The sequence below is a fragment of the Monodon monoceros genome, unplaced genomic scaffold (assembly GCF_005190385.1).
Source record: "Monodon monoceros isolate NGI ecotype Baffin Bay Population unplaced genomic scaffold, NGI_Narwhal_1 Super_Scaffold_22, whole genome shotgun sequence".
Lineage (NCBI taxonomy): Eukaryota > Metazoa > Chordata > Mammalia > Artiodactyla > Monodontidae > Monodon > Monodon monoceros.
The window spans coordinates 36,835,128-36,852,073 of NW_021703779.1; the positions used below are offsets into that span (position 1 = coordinate 36,835,128).

Below are 16,946 nucleotides of genomic sequence, written 5' to 3' on the forward strand. Positions count from 1 at the left end.
CAGTTTGGCAAGATGAAAAATTTCTATATATAAACACAACAATAAGTATATTTAGCACTACTGAACAATATAAATATACCTTATAAAGTATAACAATATAAGTATACTTGCACAATATAAATATACTTACTACTGAACTGTACATTTTAAAATAGTTAAGATAGTTAATTTAATGTTATGTGTTTTTTTAACAACACACACACACACACACACACAATTCCTCCTGGACCAATACAGTAATCATCTTCCTTCTCAGAAGTTCTAGAGTGAAGTAAGAGCTACAAACTATTTTTATTCTGGCAATTAAAAAATATTCTGAGCCATGTGTCATATTTATAACAAACTAAAAGCTCTGGAGAATATGATGTTTAGAAGAGTGTATGTACCCAGAAATAATTAGAATGTTAGATAAAGCCCAATGAGTTAAATATTTAGTGTAAACAAAGCTACAGGGTAACAATTATGAGGAGGATATTAACTAACTTCTTCATTTCAGATGACAACAAAAAAGAAGAAATGACATTAAACTGCAGGGCCAACAGTTACATAGATGGACAGATAGTGGTTAAATATTGGACTAGGACCAAAAAAACCCCCTGCAGAATTACTTCATTATTTTCTTTAAAATATAGGAGATATTTTAATTTACTTGGGAGAGTTCATCATGGTGCTAAAAAGGAGAGAATACTATCACAAATTTCATCTAACCCTAAAATTATAAGATTGTTTTAGAAAATAAATCCAAGGCCTTAAGGGAACACATGAAAATATACTAAAATAACACACAGATCAAATAAACCTTTTAAAAATTAAATAATAATTCATTACTCATGTTACTATAATGCAATACAGGTGTCGACTTAAAAAAAATGCACAGGCTTCCCTGGTGGCGCAGTGGTTGAGAGTCCGCCTGCCGATGCAGGGGACACGGGTTCGTGCCCCGGTCCGGGAAGATCCCACATGCCACGGAGCGGCTGGGCCCATGAGCCATGGCCGCTGAGCCTGCGCGTCCGGAGCCTGTGCTCCGCAACAGGAGAGGCCACAGCAGTGAGAGGCCCGCGTACGGGCGGGGGGGGGGGGGGGGAAGCACAACGTGAGAGTTGCGAGTTACGTTTTATTTGGGGCAAAATGAGGACTGCAGCCCGGGAGACAGCATCCCAGATAGCTCTGAGAAACTGCTCCAAAGAGACAGGGGGGAAGATCAGTATACACGTGATTTTGGTGAAGGGGGAATACGTGCAGTCAAGCACATATTTTTTGTAGAAGGTTTCTGCTAGTCTCGTGAAGGTTACTGCTAGGCACGAGGAGCAGTCGTCACCATGAAGGATTTCAGTGCTTTTCTAGATATGAGGAGATACAAGAATTGGGCTCATAGAGTTGTCTCCTGAAAATATCTATCTGAAGCCCTGTTCTGCCAGTTTTCCCCAGAGCACAGAGGGCCTCACTGCAGCTCTGCCCCCTGAGCTCCTTTCAGGGCGTGTTGAAGGTCAGCAGCTGCAGCGGCGCATGATTTAATCCTTGTAGGGGTAGATGGCAAGCGCCAGTGGAGAATGCCACTTGTAGTTGACACAGGAATGCCACTTTATGTGATTGTTAGTTTCTAAAATGAATCCAGAAAGAAAGAGAAATTAAATGCTTGTGCTTTAAAAGTACATATAGCATATTATGTATCATTAGTTAGGAGAAACAGAAAAATGCATATTTCTGCTTAGAATTTATAACCTTTATGTGGGGGGGAGGAGGGAAAACTTTTCACAATTGTCCAAGTGGAAGGTATTCATAGAAAAGATATAAATAATTTCTCAAAGTTAAGTGTTGATTAAGCTTAAAGATAAAGTTTTTGCATAGTGGGTTTTTTTTTTTAATATTTTCACAAGGAGTCTAAGGGTTGTCATATTGAAAAAAGAAAGAAAAGAGAAAAAACACACCTACCACCACATGCAAATATAAAAAATAAAAAGACAACCCCAACCAATTGCACCACAACCGGATGGAGGAACCCAGCTGACACACCAAGACGAGTCTCTGTGTCTAGGGAATCTTGGGGTTCAGCTCCTTTTACTTCAAGAGAGCCTGAACTGTGAGTATGCCTTGATTTCAACTGCATAAATGATCCGTTTTTTTTAAGTTACATTCTGATTATCTGAGTAATATAAATGAAACCTGCTTCATGGTGACTAGCAACACTTTGCTTCTAGAAACCTGAGTAAACTGAATGATACCTCTGCCGTGACTTGACTTAAAATGAGGCTGTCTTCTTAGTTACTTGAAGTACTTTAGGACATGAGATATTTACGCTCACACTATCAATACTGTCACGTTGTTTATACTGTATTTTGTATACTGCCACAAAGACTTGCAGATCTACTTGAATCAATTAAAAGTTATTTTCATATGCAACAAATTTTATTTCCAGTGTATTATAAGTGATCTGTAACTTATTAACTTTATTAAGTTATGCTGACTCCCTATTTTCAATAATAGTATTTTCTTTATTATATGATTTCTATTTTATGGTAATTTACCAGACCAATTAAATTTTAAGTTTCGTGTTTCAGAAGTTAATATGGTGAATATTAGAGAAAAGAAAAAGCAACATACCCTTTAGTGAATTCACCTAAAATTTAAAAATGTTTTAGCTACAGTTAAATTGATAACAAAAGCTAATGTACTACTAATATTCTTTCTAAAGTAACATGCTTTCAATTTTCACTTTGTATGCAGAAATTAGTGCAATTCTTAAAGCATGGCCTGAATGATTCAGTGATTATCAAGTCAAACTACAAATGTAAACGGCTGCTACCACTGCCAACTAGGTATGTATTTTAACATAGCAATGTGATGTTTTCACAAACATACCCAAACTGCATTTAAAAAGCTTTTGCTCATTGGAGGCCACAGTGGAATCTGTCGGGTCCTGCCCTCTAATACAGAAGCTCCTGTAGGAGCCAGCTGAAAAATTACAGGCAAGGGGAGGGTGGTGCTGGTGGGTACAATGCAGCACTAATACAGGGTTGCGAACTTCAGGATTTGTCAAGTAACAACATTAAAAACCATTAATCATCTACTATCAGAAAACCACTGTGACCACTTCACACCAACCACCACTAATGTCCACTAGGAAACTGGTCCCTATGTGAATGCAGTGGTTTGTTTCTTATCTTCACTGGCCATTCTTAACAAATCAAGTAAGTAGTTTTTAAAACATCAGTAAATGGCCTTAGGAACAGCGAGTGATTGACACACTGTAAAGGAGGCAGAAATCAGCCATTAAGTTCCAAACAGAATCTAATCTGTTAATTTGTTAATAAATGACTGAACACTAGCCATTCAATACAGGGTTCTAAATGACAGCTACTGCTACTATTTAAACAAATGTATTCTTCTCTTTGAGCTTGAAAATAAAGCAAAACCAGAAAGGTTTATTGGTGATCTTGTACAACTATTATTTATTTATTTCATTTGCAGATTAGAGCTGAGGCAAATGGTTTCAGGCTACGTGCTTTGCGCTAATGGCTTTCTAGAAACATCTTGATAATGACAATCAGGCCTAGAAATAAGTTTGAAAAGATATGCTCTGGGGGATATGCTGAACATTCTGATGAATGCTTTGTGATTCTGTAAACTCTGGACTTACTTACTTACTTACTATAATGGACATAGCAAATAAAAAGGCTAGTACCTTTTCCAAAGAGGTGAAAGCTAGATGACAATCTTTTCTTAAAATCGCTAATGTGGATTAGCGCTGCTAATGTGGATCTGCCGCTGACAGAACTCATCATTAATAAAGAAAATGCTGATCATATGTGATTAGGAGGAGTGAGGTTTGGTGAAAAGGATCATGGGCTCTAAAAGCTAGACGGATCTGAGTCTCAACTTGGGTACAGACATTTAAGAGCTGTGTGGTCATGGGTAACGATAAAAACATCTTTATCTTTCATTAATACCTACCTCACAAAGTTATTATAAGGATTATGTAAATGAAATAATATAAATGTGCTTAACACACTGTCTGGTACACAGCATATGCTAAATAAATATTAGTTACTGGTTCAGTCATCTAGCTCAAGGGTTCAATTCTGACTTCACATTAGAATCCCCTGAGGAGCTTTTAAAGGAAACCATTGCCTGGAGCCCATTCCAGACCAATTAAATCAGAAGATCTGGGGATGGAGCCAGGCACTGGTATCTTTAAAAAGCCCTCAAGAGGATTCTAATATGCAGCCGGGATTGAGAGCCACTGAGAGTCTCTTCTACAAAGTATCCAACTGTGGTAGTCTCAAAAAATCTTCCGTGGTAAAACCTTATTGCCTCCCCCAAATAGATTGTTTCATTCTAAAAAAGCATTTCCTTAAAAGCAGGCAACATCTGTCTCTGCATTTTGACTCACTGGTCCTTCTTCTGCTTTCCGAAGACATACATCAGGAGGTGAAATGCTTTTCTCCATGGCCTTGAAAGTGTTCACATCTCCAGGTGCCTGTTTCCTTCCACTTGCTCCTCTGACATGATTTGGGCTCTTCCCCCCGCACTGGCTCTGTGGCCTTTTTTAAGTGTGCTGCTGAGGATGAAACACTGTATTCCAGGTGGAACGCTACCAGCTTAGGACAGTACCGATTAGTAGTGACAATCGTCGTTTAAGACACTCCATAGGTATGAAGTCAACCAAAGACAGGTTAGTTTTTGCTGCAGCCACGTCACACTGCGGACACAGCAACTGCAGTCAATTGCAATCGTGTTTTTGTTCATGTAGCTAAAGGCCTTCCTGTACTTGAATAGTTTATTTTAATATCCACATGTAGGACTTTACATACTTTTCTACTAAATTCCCTTTTTCATTCAACAGCATTTATTGCCTCTGTGTACCAGCTAAACACTTGGTACACAGAGGCAAACAAAACAGACTTGTTTCCTAACCCTAATGGAGTTTAAAATATAGCAATGGAGAAGAAAAAAACAAACAAAACAAAAACTCTATGACCTTTAAAGTCATTTCAGCTGTCTGAGCTCTCAAAATCGTGTCACCTGTCATGCCTCAGCTCACTTTCATCAGTGGCTATGAGATGTTTCTACCTGAGCCTCAGCCAGTTCCCTATGTGACCACACAACACAGATCCCCTACAGGGCCCTTCTCCTCTTCCTGGTAATCTACATTGCATTATCAGCTCCATTTGTGGCAGCCTGCCATTCTTCCTGGATTGCCCTTTCCTTTTTAGAATTTCAGATCACCAGAAACACGCGTGTAAGTTTCTATGAGCTTTGTGAAATCTGTCTCCGTGCAGCTGAGACACACGACAGACCAGGTTCAGTCCTCTTGCCTCCCTCCCTCCGTTGTCCTCGGCTCCGGCGACAGGCTCTTACCAGGGATTACATAACTTCCTCTTCACCAGTCAGTTCCTCTACCAAGGATTCGATTTCCCCCCTTGACAAAATTTTAAACAGGAATTTCACACTCTACTAAAATGGTTTCTTCTTGATCAAATTATAGGTAGTTTTAAGAAAGGCTAACTTCTTCCAAATGCTTTTCTCTGTGTGTAAAGTCAAATCAGGAAATTAATTATGGTACTTCAAATCCACTGTACAGCATTCAAAGTTTAAATGCACACTCCTGAAAAAATATTTACCGAGAGCAGGGTCTCTGTCATTTTCACCTTCGTTTTCCAAGCAGTACTTAGCCAAGTGTGAGATATTCACTAAAACAAAATTAATCAAAAGGTGTTTTTTTTTTTAAAGCTAACTATCATTGAACACTTATTATGTTCCAGGGTAAACATAACACTTGTTATGTTCCAGTTTTGTTGTTTGTAGAATGCATTTTTCCATTTCTACAAACAAAAAAACTAAGGCTTAGAAAAGATTAAGTTGTTGGCTGAAGGTCACAGAGTTAGTTAGGTCTGATTTTGATAACCTTGCCCTGAATGTCTTTATGACACCTCCTAAGAAGCTTCTGTAAAGAAATAGGGAAGTCACTCTAAGAAAGGAATGTGACAAGACCCTCTGGAATCCTCTCCTCACATCTCCTCTTTATGATGGCCTCTCAGACTGAACTCTTCACAGCAGCCAATGCCCAGCAAAGAGCCAGTAACAAATAGCACTGCTAACATTCTCTGCTGCCACAAACAAGTGGAATTCACACACTGTTTTACAAACAGTCTCACATGACCTAGCCCACGGAATATTTCAGCTGCAGTTACTTCCTTCCAAAATCTTGGTTTACACATCCTCTTTCCCATCTACATTATCACTCTATGTTCTATGCTTCTAGGTCAAGGAGACTCTCCAAGGTGCCTAACTGGCGGCTGTCACCACCTGACTTGGTTTTGTTTGGCTACTTTGCTCTCCTGTGCAGTGTTACGAGCCTGCCTAATGAGGCAAGTGCTGTGCTCTATTGGTCTGTTAACGGTAATTGCATGCCCCCGTAGGCAAGTGATTTTAATACCCTCAACTTGGTGTTAGGTTGAAAAGGAAGAAATTTAGGACTATTTCCCCTATTCCCACCATGGAATGAGAGACTGCCACAGTTTATCTGTCACATACCGTGTGGCAACACGTGTCAAAATGAATGAATGCCACCTATGAGGGAAAGAGTCAAGGCAGGAAGCTGGACAGGGGCCAGCAGTGGGCCCAGCTCACTCATGTCTGTAACTACCTTTAGGGAAACTGACACTCATCTTCGAAAAATATGAGCTGTCATTTCACCTCCATCTCTATTCCCATAAAAACTTCCCTAAAAGATGATTCCATAGTTCATATATTTATTTTAATATAATAAATGAAACAAACCTTGAACATTTATCATAGCATAGAAAAGGTCAGAGCAGGACATTCCACAAGATTCTACTATATGTGCTGCTTGTTTTGTGATACCATAATGCTGCTACATATATTGTGTAGATATCCAAATGGTCCAAAGTAGGATAAAAGGAAAGCTTCTCACAATGTCTGAAAATAAATCATTTACTATTTGTGCTTTGAGCTAAAGTAATTGTTATTAAAATAACAAGTGACTCAATGTTTGGCATTCTGTTGTAGGAGAAATCTGAAGACATAAAAGCTACAGTCAAGGAACATGTCATTTAGCACCTTCACTTTTTGATCCCTACAGAAGACAATGAGAAGTCAGATGGTAACAATGACGACAACTTCAGTCAGCAGCTGGCCTTGCTCCTCCCAGGGAGTGCACTTTATAACTAATCACAGCGTCCAATGGCCACACAACTTCTCAGGAGCCTCAAATTTTACTGCCTGTTCCATGGATGAAAAATTACTCTCTAATGTGTTAACAACATTCTACTCTGTTATTTTCATCGTGGGCCTCGTTGGAAACATAATTGCCCTCTATGTATTTCTGGGTATCCACCGCAAAAGGAATTCCATTCAGATTTACCTACTCAATGTAGCCATTGCAGACCTCTTACTTATCTTCTGCCTCCCTTTCCGAATAATGTATCACATTAACCAAAACAAGTGGACACTAGGTGTGATTCTTTGCAAGGTTGTGGGAACACTATTTTATATGAACATGTACATTAGCATTATTTTGCTTGGATTCATCAGTTTGGATCGCTACATAAAAATTAATCGGTCTATACAACAACGGAAGGCGGTAACAACCAAACAGAGTATTTATGTTTGCTGTATAGTATGGATAATTGCCCTTGCCGGATTTTTAACTATGATTATTTTAACCCTTAGGAAAGGAGGTCATAATTCCACAATGTGTTTCCATTATAGAGATAAGCATAATGCAAAAGGAGAAGCAATTTTTAACTACATTCTTGTGGTAATGTTCTGGCTAATTTTCCTACTAATAATCCTTTCCTATATTAAGATTGGCAAGAATCTATTGAGGATTTCTAAAAGGAGGTCAAAATTTCCTAATTCTGGCAAATATGCCACTACAGCCCGGAATTCCTTTATTGTGCTTATCATTTTTACTGTATGTTTTGTTCCCTATCATGGCTTCCGATTTGTCTATATTTCTTCACAGCTAAATATGTCGTCTTGCTATTGGAAGGAAATCGTTCACAAAACCAATGAGATCATGCTGGTTTTCTCATCTTTTAATAGCTGTTTAGATCCAGTCATGTATTTCCTGATGTCCAGTAACATTCGCAAAATAATGTGCCAACTTCTTTCTAGACGGTTTCAAGGGGAAGCAAGCAGGAGTGAAAGCACTTCAGAATTTAAACCAGGATACTCCCTGCATGATACATTCGCTGCAGCTAAAATTCAGTCTACTTCTTAAAGCACTTACGGTAAACATATTAAAAAGAATGATAAAATACAGCCTAATTCCTTGAAGAACAAAAAATTATGAAACAAAGCTCTAGCATTTACAAAGCTTAGATCCTCCCAAAGTTCTTTGCTTATTTGTGATATTTCATTTGCTTAATTACAAAATATTTTAAGTGCAAGCTTACACTCACCACTAGATTTTAAATCTGTATATAAAATCTTTTAGGCTAACACTGTTAACATAGATTATAAAATTAAATAAAATTTATGGTTTTAACCACAGAATAATTAAAGAAAATGTTATAGTTTCTCAAGTCACTAAAGTAGCTATTCAAAATCAAGTACCTAATGCTAATTTAAAGTGTGCTTAAAAGTTAACCGATTTGAGGACCGACTTAAAATGTCAGAAAATATGTTCATTGTCATTTAAAAAGCTTGTATAATTTGCCACTGTATTCATTTATGTCTAAACCTCTATTAACAGATGAAATAATAAAATTCTAATAAAAAATGAAATCACCCACTATCTATCACTGCTTAGTACAATAGGTGAGCTAAAATTCAATAGCCTAGCGACAGTACTTAAGACTGCACCTTACTTAAAACAGATTTATAAACAATTCAGCCATCTTGAACCATACACTTTGATAAAGCGAAATTGAAGATGTGTACACCCTATGATCCAGCAAGTCCACTACTAGGTATACATCTTACAGAACCACTCAAGCATGTATACAAGAAAACGTGTAAAGATGCTCAGTGACCTACTGCTCACAATACTAAACAAATGTAAACAACCTAAGTATGAGTATGCATCAGCAAAGGAATGGAGAAAAAAACTTCACCTGCATGCATCAACGTGGAGAATTGGCAAAAATAATGTTGAATAAAAACCAAAAACTGCAAAGGGGTATGTACCCTATGAAATCACTTACGTAAAATACAAAACCACATAAAACAATACCGTATTCTTTACAGATCTATACATATGCAATAAAAATATAAAACATACGTCATAATATACACAAGCATATATACCAACTTAAGGTTAATGGTTACATCTGGAGAGACTTGAAGCAAACATGGCAAAATATTAACAATGTCTGTTAAACCTGTGTGGTAATACATGGGTATTTGTTATGTAATTTTTGGTATATATCTGAGTGTTTGAAATATTTCATAACAATAAAGAAAGCCTGTAGGTTAGAATTAAAAGGAGCAAATTCTGAAATTTTCATGTATGTTCAAAAATAACTAGAGAGTAAGCTCTAAGAGAAAGGGCCCTTCGTATTTTTTTAAAAAATTTATCTTATTGAAGTATAGTTGATTTACAATGTTGTGTTAATTTCTGCTGTACAGCAAAGTGATTCAGTTATACACATATATATATATATGCATTCTTTTTCATATTCTTTTCCATTATGGTTTATCACAGGATATTGAATGTAGTTCCCTGTGCTATACAGTAGGACCTTGTTGTTTATCTATTCTATATATACTACTTTGTATCTGCTAATCCCAAACCCCCAATCCAGCCCTCCCTCATCCCAAGGGCAACCCCCTTGGCAACCACAAGTCTGTTCTCTATATCTGTCAGTCTGTTTCTGTATCGTAGGTAAATTCATTTGTGTCATATTTTAGATTCCACATGCAAGTGATATTATATGGCATCTGTCTTTCCGTTTCTGACTTACTTCCCTTAGTATGGTAATCTCTAGGTCCATCCATGTTGCTGCAAATGGCATTATTTTATTCTTTTTTATGGCTGAGTAGTATTCCATTGTGTGTGTGTGTGTGTGTGTGTGTGTGTGTGTGTGTGTGTGTGTGTGTGTGTGTATACCACATCTTCTTTATCCATTCATCTGTCGATGGACATTTAGGTTGTTTCCATGTCTTGGCTATTGTGCTGCTATGAACATAGGGGTGCATGTATCTTTTTGAATTATAGTTTTCTCTGGATATATGCCCAGGAGTGGGATTGCTGGATCATATGGCAACTCTATTTTTAGTTTTTTGAGGAACCTCCATACTGTTTTCCATAGTGGCTGCCCCAATTTACATTCCCACCAACAGTGTAAGGGGGTTCCAAAAGGGCCCTCATTCATCACTGACTACCAGAGCATAGCTGCATTGCCTAGCACAAAGAAGATCAATACATATTTGTTGAATAACTGAATGAACGAGTGAGTGAATGGATGGATGAACAAGAAGGGAAGGAGGGAGGGAAGGGGTGCTTAACAGAGTTGAAAAAGTAGGTTATTTTCCTAGTCAACGTATCTAGATATAGCTGCAGAAAACGTCATACAATTGTAATCAGGAGATGTCATTAAGGCAACCATTCTCAAGTTTGGCCAGCATTGTTCTTTTTTTTTTAACATCTTTATTGGAGTATTATTGATTTACAATGGTGTGTTAGTTTTTGCTTTATAACAGTTTTTTGATTACACACAATATCAGAATGCTGTTGACTTAATATGTAAAAGCCTGTTATGACAAACTGCAAGGATCCATTCATAAGTTTCCGTCACAGAGTATGAGAATTTTTTTTTTATACTCAGAATACTTCTTCAAACTTCAGGTAGGCCACTGACTGGGAAATCAATATTAAAGAGTATGAAGAATTTCGTTAGGGCTGAATTTATTTTAATGAGATTTGGATTGTATACAGTTAATGTTCAGTTAGTTGTATTTCAGTAAGTGTACACAAATGGTTGAACAAACAATAGGTCAAAGCAGAATTATATTTAAAAAACAAGAAACATTTGAGAATAAAAATAGAAATTTGGGGCTTCACTGGTGGTGCAGTGGTTGAGAGTCTGCCTGCTGACGCAGGGGACATGGGTTCGTGTCCCGGTCCGGGAAGATCCCACATGCGGCGGAGCGGCTAGGCCCGTGAGCCATGGCCATTGAGCCTGCGCGTCCGGAGCCTGTGCTCCGCAATGGGAGAGGCCACAACAGTGAGAGGCCCACATACCGGAAAAAAAAAAAAAAAAAATTGCAGAAAAATCAGAGGCTCAGAAAAAAGTAATAAATTTTATATTAATTACTGTGCTCTGACAATTGTTAACAAATAGCAAACTGAAATTCAGTATTTCTGTTTGTATAATTTAAAAATATGACAATACTGATTTTCTCTCATGTTTTCAAAATTAAAATCTTTTTTACATTATTGGTAAACATTTTATATCCCTACATGTGTCTATTGTAAACATACAGTTTGAATGGTTAAATTACATTATCTATTATTATTACTAGTAGTAGTTTTATGGAACATTAAAAGAAACACATATACACTCATAATTCTAGAAGCTTTCTCATTATTTATATTAAATGAGATGATCCCTATAAAGCCCTGCACAATGGCATTCTTAAAAAAGTACACTGAGTCAATTCTTGCTATAATATGTGATAAAATAAATTTTATTGAAAGTCAACCTATCTATAAGCTCCTAACAGATTTTCTTTACCGACAGAAGTTTCACTAATAACATACCTTAGAGTAACCTGACTCCTGAGAATGTTACTAAATTTTTAGAAAAATTTGCTAAACTAAACAAATTTAAGGCTATTTATTACATATAATCTTTTATTTCTTATTGAGCATTGGTGTACACAAGTAGGAAACACTGTCCCTACCTTCCCCAAGCCAAGATTTAGTTCTAGAAGCATACAGAAAAGGGAAATTCAGAAGTATATACATATTCTCACCTTGCAAAAGATCTTGAGAACAAGTTTCTAAATAACATCTCACATATGCAAAACCAAACAAAGGCATAATTAACTGCCTGGTTGCGAGAGTAAGACCTAAATGCTGAGTTTTGCTGTTAGTTTTGGAAAAGTATTCTGTGCAGAGCTGGGTTTGATAGCAGTTGAATTTCTAAGATCAGGTCAATAGAAAAAGAAAATTCTGTTCTAGTACAGAAGGTTTTGTTTTCAACTTCTTTTTAAAGTGGATTCTTCAGTCCTGCTGATATGAAAGTAGAACTAATATAATTACAGCTCTGTGAAGCAAAGCCTTACTGAAAAGTTATCCATAAGAGAAAAACAGCATGAAATAGAGTTCTCTCAACAGGCAGCCTGGATTTTGCAGAAACATGTTAACAGGCTAATTATTTTTTAGCCTTTTGAAGTATGAATGGAAACTTATTTTTACCAGATATTAAAATATATTCTTATCCTTCATTAAGGATAACACCGTGGAGCACATGCAAGGATAAACTTATCAATGGAACAGAATGCACAGCTCTACGCAGACCCTCAATGATACATGAGAAGATTATATGACAAATTAATCACTCTCAACAGGGTAGGAGCAGGAACACATCAGAGGGCAACCTAGGAGTCTGTTAGTCAAGATGTGCTAGAAGCTTGCAAAGTGGGGTTCAGTGAATTTTTTTTTAACATCTTTACTGGAGTATAATTGCTTTACAATGGTGTGTTAGTTTCTGCTGTTAAATGAATTTTTAAAAAGTTTGAGTGACTCTGATACACTTTCCTCCTTCAAAGAGAATCACTGCAAATAAAGGAGACATCACAAAGAGCATAGGGGAAAAAAGAAATGAATTAATAAATAGTGCTGTGCTTATTTAAAATAAAAGCCAATTTATAGCCTTGCCTCATATCACACCAAAAAAATTATAACTGGATCAAAGAGTTAAATGTAAATAATGAATGCATTAAAAGACTTAAAAATATGTGACTAACTCATCTGTGGAAGGGAAAAGACTTCCTATTAATAAAATAGAAATAACCACAGGGAAAGATGCATAGATTTGACTTTTAAAAGTAGACTATTTTTTTGTCAAAAACCATAAACAAAAATAAAAGCACAAAGTGAGAAAAATATTCACAACAGATATGACACTTACTGGAGAGTTTTTAATGTCAGGCACCAACGGACACCATAAACTTCCAAAGAAACTTGTATTTTTGATCAGAAGAAAGCATTTGAATCTCAGAATATAATCTGAACTATGACAACTCGAATGAGATAGAAACTCTCACAATGGACGATGCAGTGTCCTTTTTCGTAGCTACGTGGCCCAGTTGAGAACACATTCCTATAAGTGGCTGCTGTAGTGCCTCAGTTCAGTCTGGTTTTCAAATTAAGACGTGGAGGACTGCTTGCGTGCAATAGACTCAGAGCTAAAATGGAAGTGCTAGGTTTGTCGTAAACTTCTATTTTGCCTCTTATTTCCCCCCTTCAAGTTTACATGCAACGGAATGGGAAGCAAAGTAAAATATATTTATGTACCTTTTACTGTGCGGGGTGCTCGCAATGCATTATTATCATTTACTCCTCATTGCATCGTGATTGAAGTATTTTCTGTATTTTACGTGTGAGGGGATGCAAGTTGGTAGACTTCTATTCCACAGGCATTGTCTCTGCTAAGACACTGCTTTTCGTTTTCATTTCATTCTGCCCAAGCACAATGGTAATTACTGAGATGTCTTTTGTTTTTTTTAAAAAACATAAATGGGTATTAATATGTATTTAGGGCAAAAAATTCTGCTTATTACTCATCAAAATTGTGTGATGTCAAAAGACCAAAATCTTAAAGAACTAGTTTTCTAGCTATCACACATTTGTACACTCTGTGAAAGCTCTGCCTGAAACATAGACAATAAAGCAGTACAAAAGCATACAGGTTGAATAGACGGAGAAAAAAAAAGAAATCAAATTAGAGCATCTCACCCTTATTAATTTTGCTTCTAGCCCAGGAAATGCATAAAGAACCATCATAAGATGAGCTTTGGAAAAGGTTTCTAATTGTGGTTTGGATACAGGTATTGATGATGCATAGAATCTCTTTTTGTGTTAGTAAGCCATGCAAGTTATTCCAGGAGCAACAGTTAACTGTTACAGTTATACTATGGTTTGGTAATTCCACATATAATAATTTTTTAGCTATAAAATATTTCAAACATACAAAAAAGTAAAAATACAACATAACAGGTAGCTAAGCACCCATCACCCAAACTGTGCAGATGTTAATGTTTTGGCCCTATTTGCTTAACTGTCCTCTTGTACCTATACATAATCCAAGAAGATATACTAAAGCTCATCCGGAGGTAGCCTCTTGCCTAAAGTTAGTGTATATCATTTTGATGTACATGTTTATACTATTATAACATTCGTTAAGTGGCATGAATAACAATGTGCATTAGTTTTTGCTTTTAAAATTTAACAAATAGTATCTCACTAATACATCCTTTTGTAACTTTTTTCACTCAAATTATGTTTGTGTTGATAGATTCATTCATTTTAACAGATGCATAGTGTTTTACTGTGAGAATAAACAACAGTTCAATTCTCCATTTCTCCTAACAATGGGCCTTTAGGTGGTTTCCACTTTTTCACTATTAGAAACCACGCTCAAGCGAAGTCTTCTGTGTGCGGGTGTGGAATTTTTCTATGGCTGACACCTAGAAGTAGAAATGCTTGGTTGTAAAGGGTATAAACATCTTCAGTTTATTTCAGTTGTGACAAATTGCTCTCCAAAGTGATTTTACCAATTTATACACCTATCCCACCACTAGTAAGATAAGAGTTCCTCTACCCACATCCTCACCAATACTTGGTTTTATCAGATTTACTAACTTTTGCCAATCTGGGAGGTGTGAAATGGCATCTCCCTGTGGTTTTAATTTGTGCCTCCCTGACTGCCGGTGAAATGGAGCAGCCATCACCTCATGTTTCTTTTTTGCCCATTCATGTTTCTTCTTGGGTGAATCATCTATTCATATCTACACCATTTCCCCTTTTCCCTTTAATGAGTTGCTTTTATTCCTTTTTTTCTTTCAAATTGTTGAAATAATTCTTTATATATTATGTATACTAATCTTTTGTTCTTTATATGGGTTGCAAATAACTTCTACCAGTATGGACTTGTCTTTTACTTTGCTTATGGTTTCTTTTGCCAGACACCATAAGGAAAGGAAGACGTTTTCTAATCAATGAATCTAGATGAACCCTGGCCTTCTGAAATATATACACCCCTCAAGGACCAAGCTAAAGAATTTGCAGATGAAATTATCTTACAATTAGACAGCTGGGCATTTCAGTCAGAAATAGTATAGTACATAGGAGTGCAAACGAGGTGCCCCCTGAAAACAAAAATGTTTTCTGAGACTTAACCTACAAAATTCAAACATCTAAGTATTACAGATATGCAAATGATTTTAAAGGGATAGAAAGTCTCCTAGACCAGGAGCTGACCTGTTAAGTGTATCAATATATATAAAGAAAGAATTGGCCATTCACTAGCAGGTAAGTGAGGGAAACTTGGAAGAAAAAGGGGGGTGGAGACTAGGAAGATGTTGGTATTGCCCACCCAGACAGAGTCCAGGGGAATAGTCTTAACCAATGGACCAAGAGTATTACCATCCCACTGGTAAAGCCATGGGGAGGATTATGGTGGCGCTGCATCCAATAGGTCTTCTTAGCCTACTGACATTAAACATTAAATAATGAACTGAGAGGCAGCATAATGGACAGGTTAATAGGGCAGCTGCTGCAACGACTGCCTGAGTTCAATTTCTGGCTCCACCACTTACTGTGTAACCTTGTACAAGCTTTCTTTCCTCTACTGAGAAAACAAAAATAATAGGAACACCTAACTTCTAGTGTTATGGAGACTAAACGAGTGAATAAATGTTCTTGGCCATTAGGAAACATTCAATGTATGTTACTTACTGAAATACTCAAATGCCAAAGGAAAGACAGGGGAAATATATAAAATGGAATGGTCAGAAGCTGAAGATACACATCAGAACTAGGAAGATACACGGGGGAAGCTGACCTGGACCAAATGAGGTGGGGAAAGCACTCATAAAGGGTAATTTAACTTTAGCTTTCACTAATAACAGCAACGTCCAGGACAGGAGCTGCAGCAGACCCATGCTGTCAGAACCACACTCTGAAACTCGAGCAAGTAGAAGAGGAGAGGATGCCAGGAGAGGGACAGTTTGAAAGAATGGGAGATTACTTAGCCTTAAAGCAGAAGACTAAAAGAAAGGCATTAGAGCAAAAATATGCGTGTGTGTGTGTGTGTGTGTGTGTGTGTGTCCTCAGAGAGCAAGCAGAAAGACCAGTGAAGGATGGGAGTTGCAAGCAGCATGTTTCACCAGACTGTAGAAGAGGCTTTTCTAACAATTGTAGATCTCAAATGCAATAGAAAGCCAGTGAGTTATTTGCTAGTAGAACTATTTCAATATAGTATGGATCCTCAGCAAGCTGGGAAGGCAGCAAAGCATTTCAAGCATTTAATAAAGTTTGGATTAGATGCTCCTTAGATCCCTTTAACAGAAGTTTTGGGTTTTACGGAACATTCAATACCTTAATAATGAGTGGCAACCAGGGGCCACCTGTGATCTTGTTGCTCCATCATGTTGTGCCCATACAGTCATGCCCTCAGGGCTATTCAGATGTGTGTGGCTGGGGGGCAGGGGAAGGAGGCTGCTTGCTGTATGGTCAATGGTCCCCAAGCAGTTCCCCAGAATCTTCTTTTGTAGCAGATTTGTCCCATGTCCCTTGCTCAGCACATCACAGGCGTTCATTAATATTTACTGCTAGAGGGCTTCCCTGGTGGCGCAGTGGTTAAGAGTCCGCCTGCCGATGCAGGGGACGCAGGTTCGTGCCCCGGTCCAGGAAGATCCCACGCGCCGCGGGGCGGCTGGGCCCGTAAGCCATGGCCGCTGAGCCTGCGCGT

At 37.5% G+C, this 16,946-nt stretch overlaps 2 protein-coding genes across 9 annotated transcripts in view; one reads left to right on the forward strand and one right to left on the reverse strand.

Moving 5' to 3' along the window:
• Positions 1-16,946, reverse strand: part of CASK (calcium/calmodulin dependent serine protein kinase) — a 386,526-nt gene that overhangs the window by 141,597 nt on the left and 227,983 nt on the right. The gene's annotated exons all lie outside the window — the stretch shown is intronic.
• Positions 1,930-9,444, forward strand: GPR34 (G protein-coupled receptor 34). Its single transcript, XM_029240364.1, has 3 exons — positions 1,930-2,080; positions 2,725-2,816; positions 7,030-9,444. Exon 3 carries the CDS (start codon positions 7,109-7,111, stop codon positions 8,243-8,245), a length of 1,137 nt encoding a protein of 378 aa, XP_029096197.1. The 5' UTR covers positions 1,930-2,080; positions 2,725-2,816; positions 7,030-7,108; the 3' UTR covers positions 8,246-9,444.

What these genes read in the sequence shown, in the direction of transcription:
- GPR34 (XM_029240364.1), top strand. Translation starts at nt 7,109, where the DNA reads ATGAGAAGTCAGATGGTAACAATGACGACAACTTCAGTCAGCAGCTGG.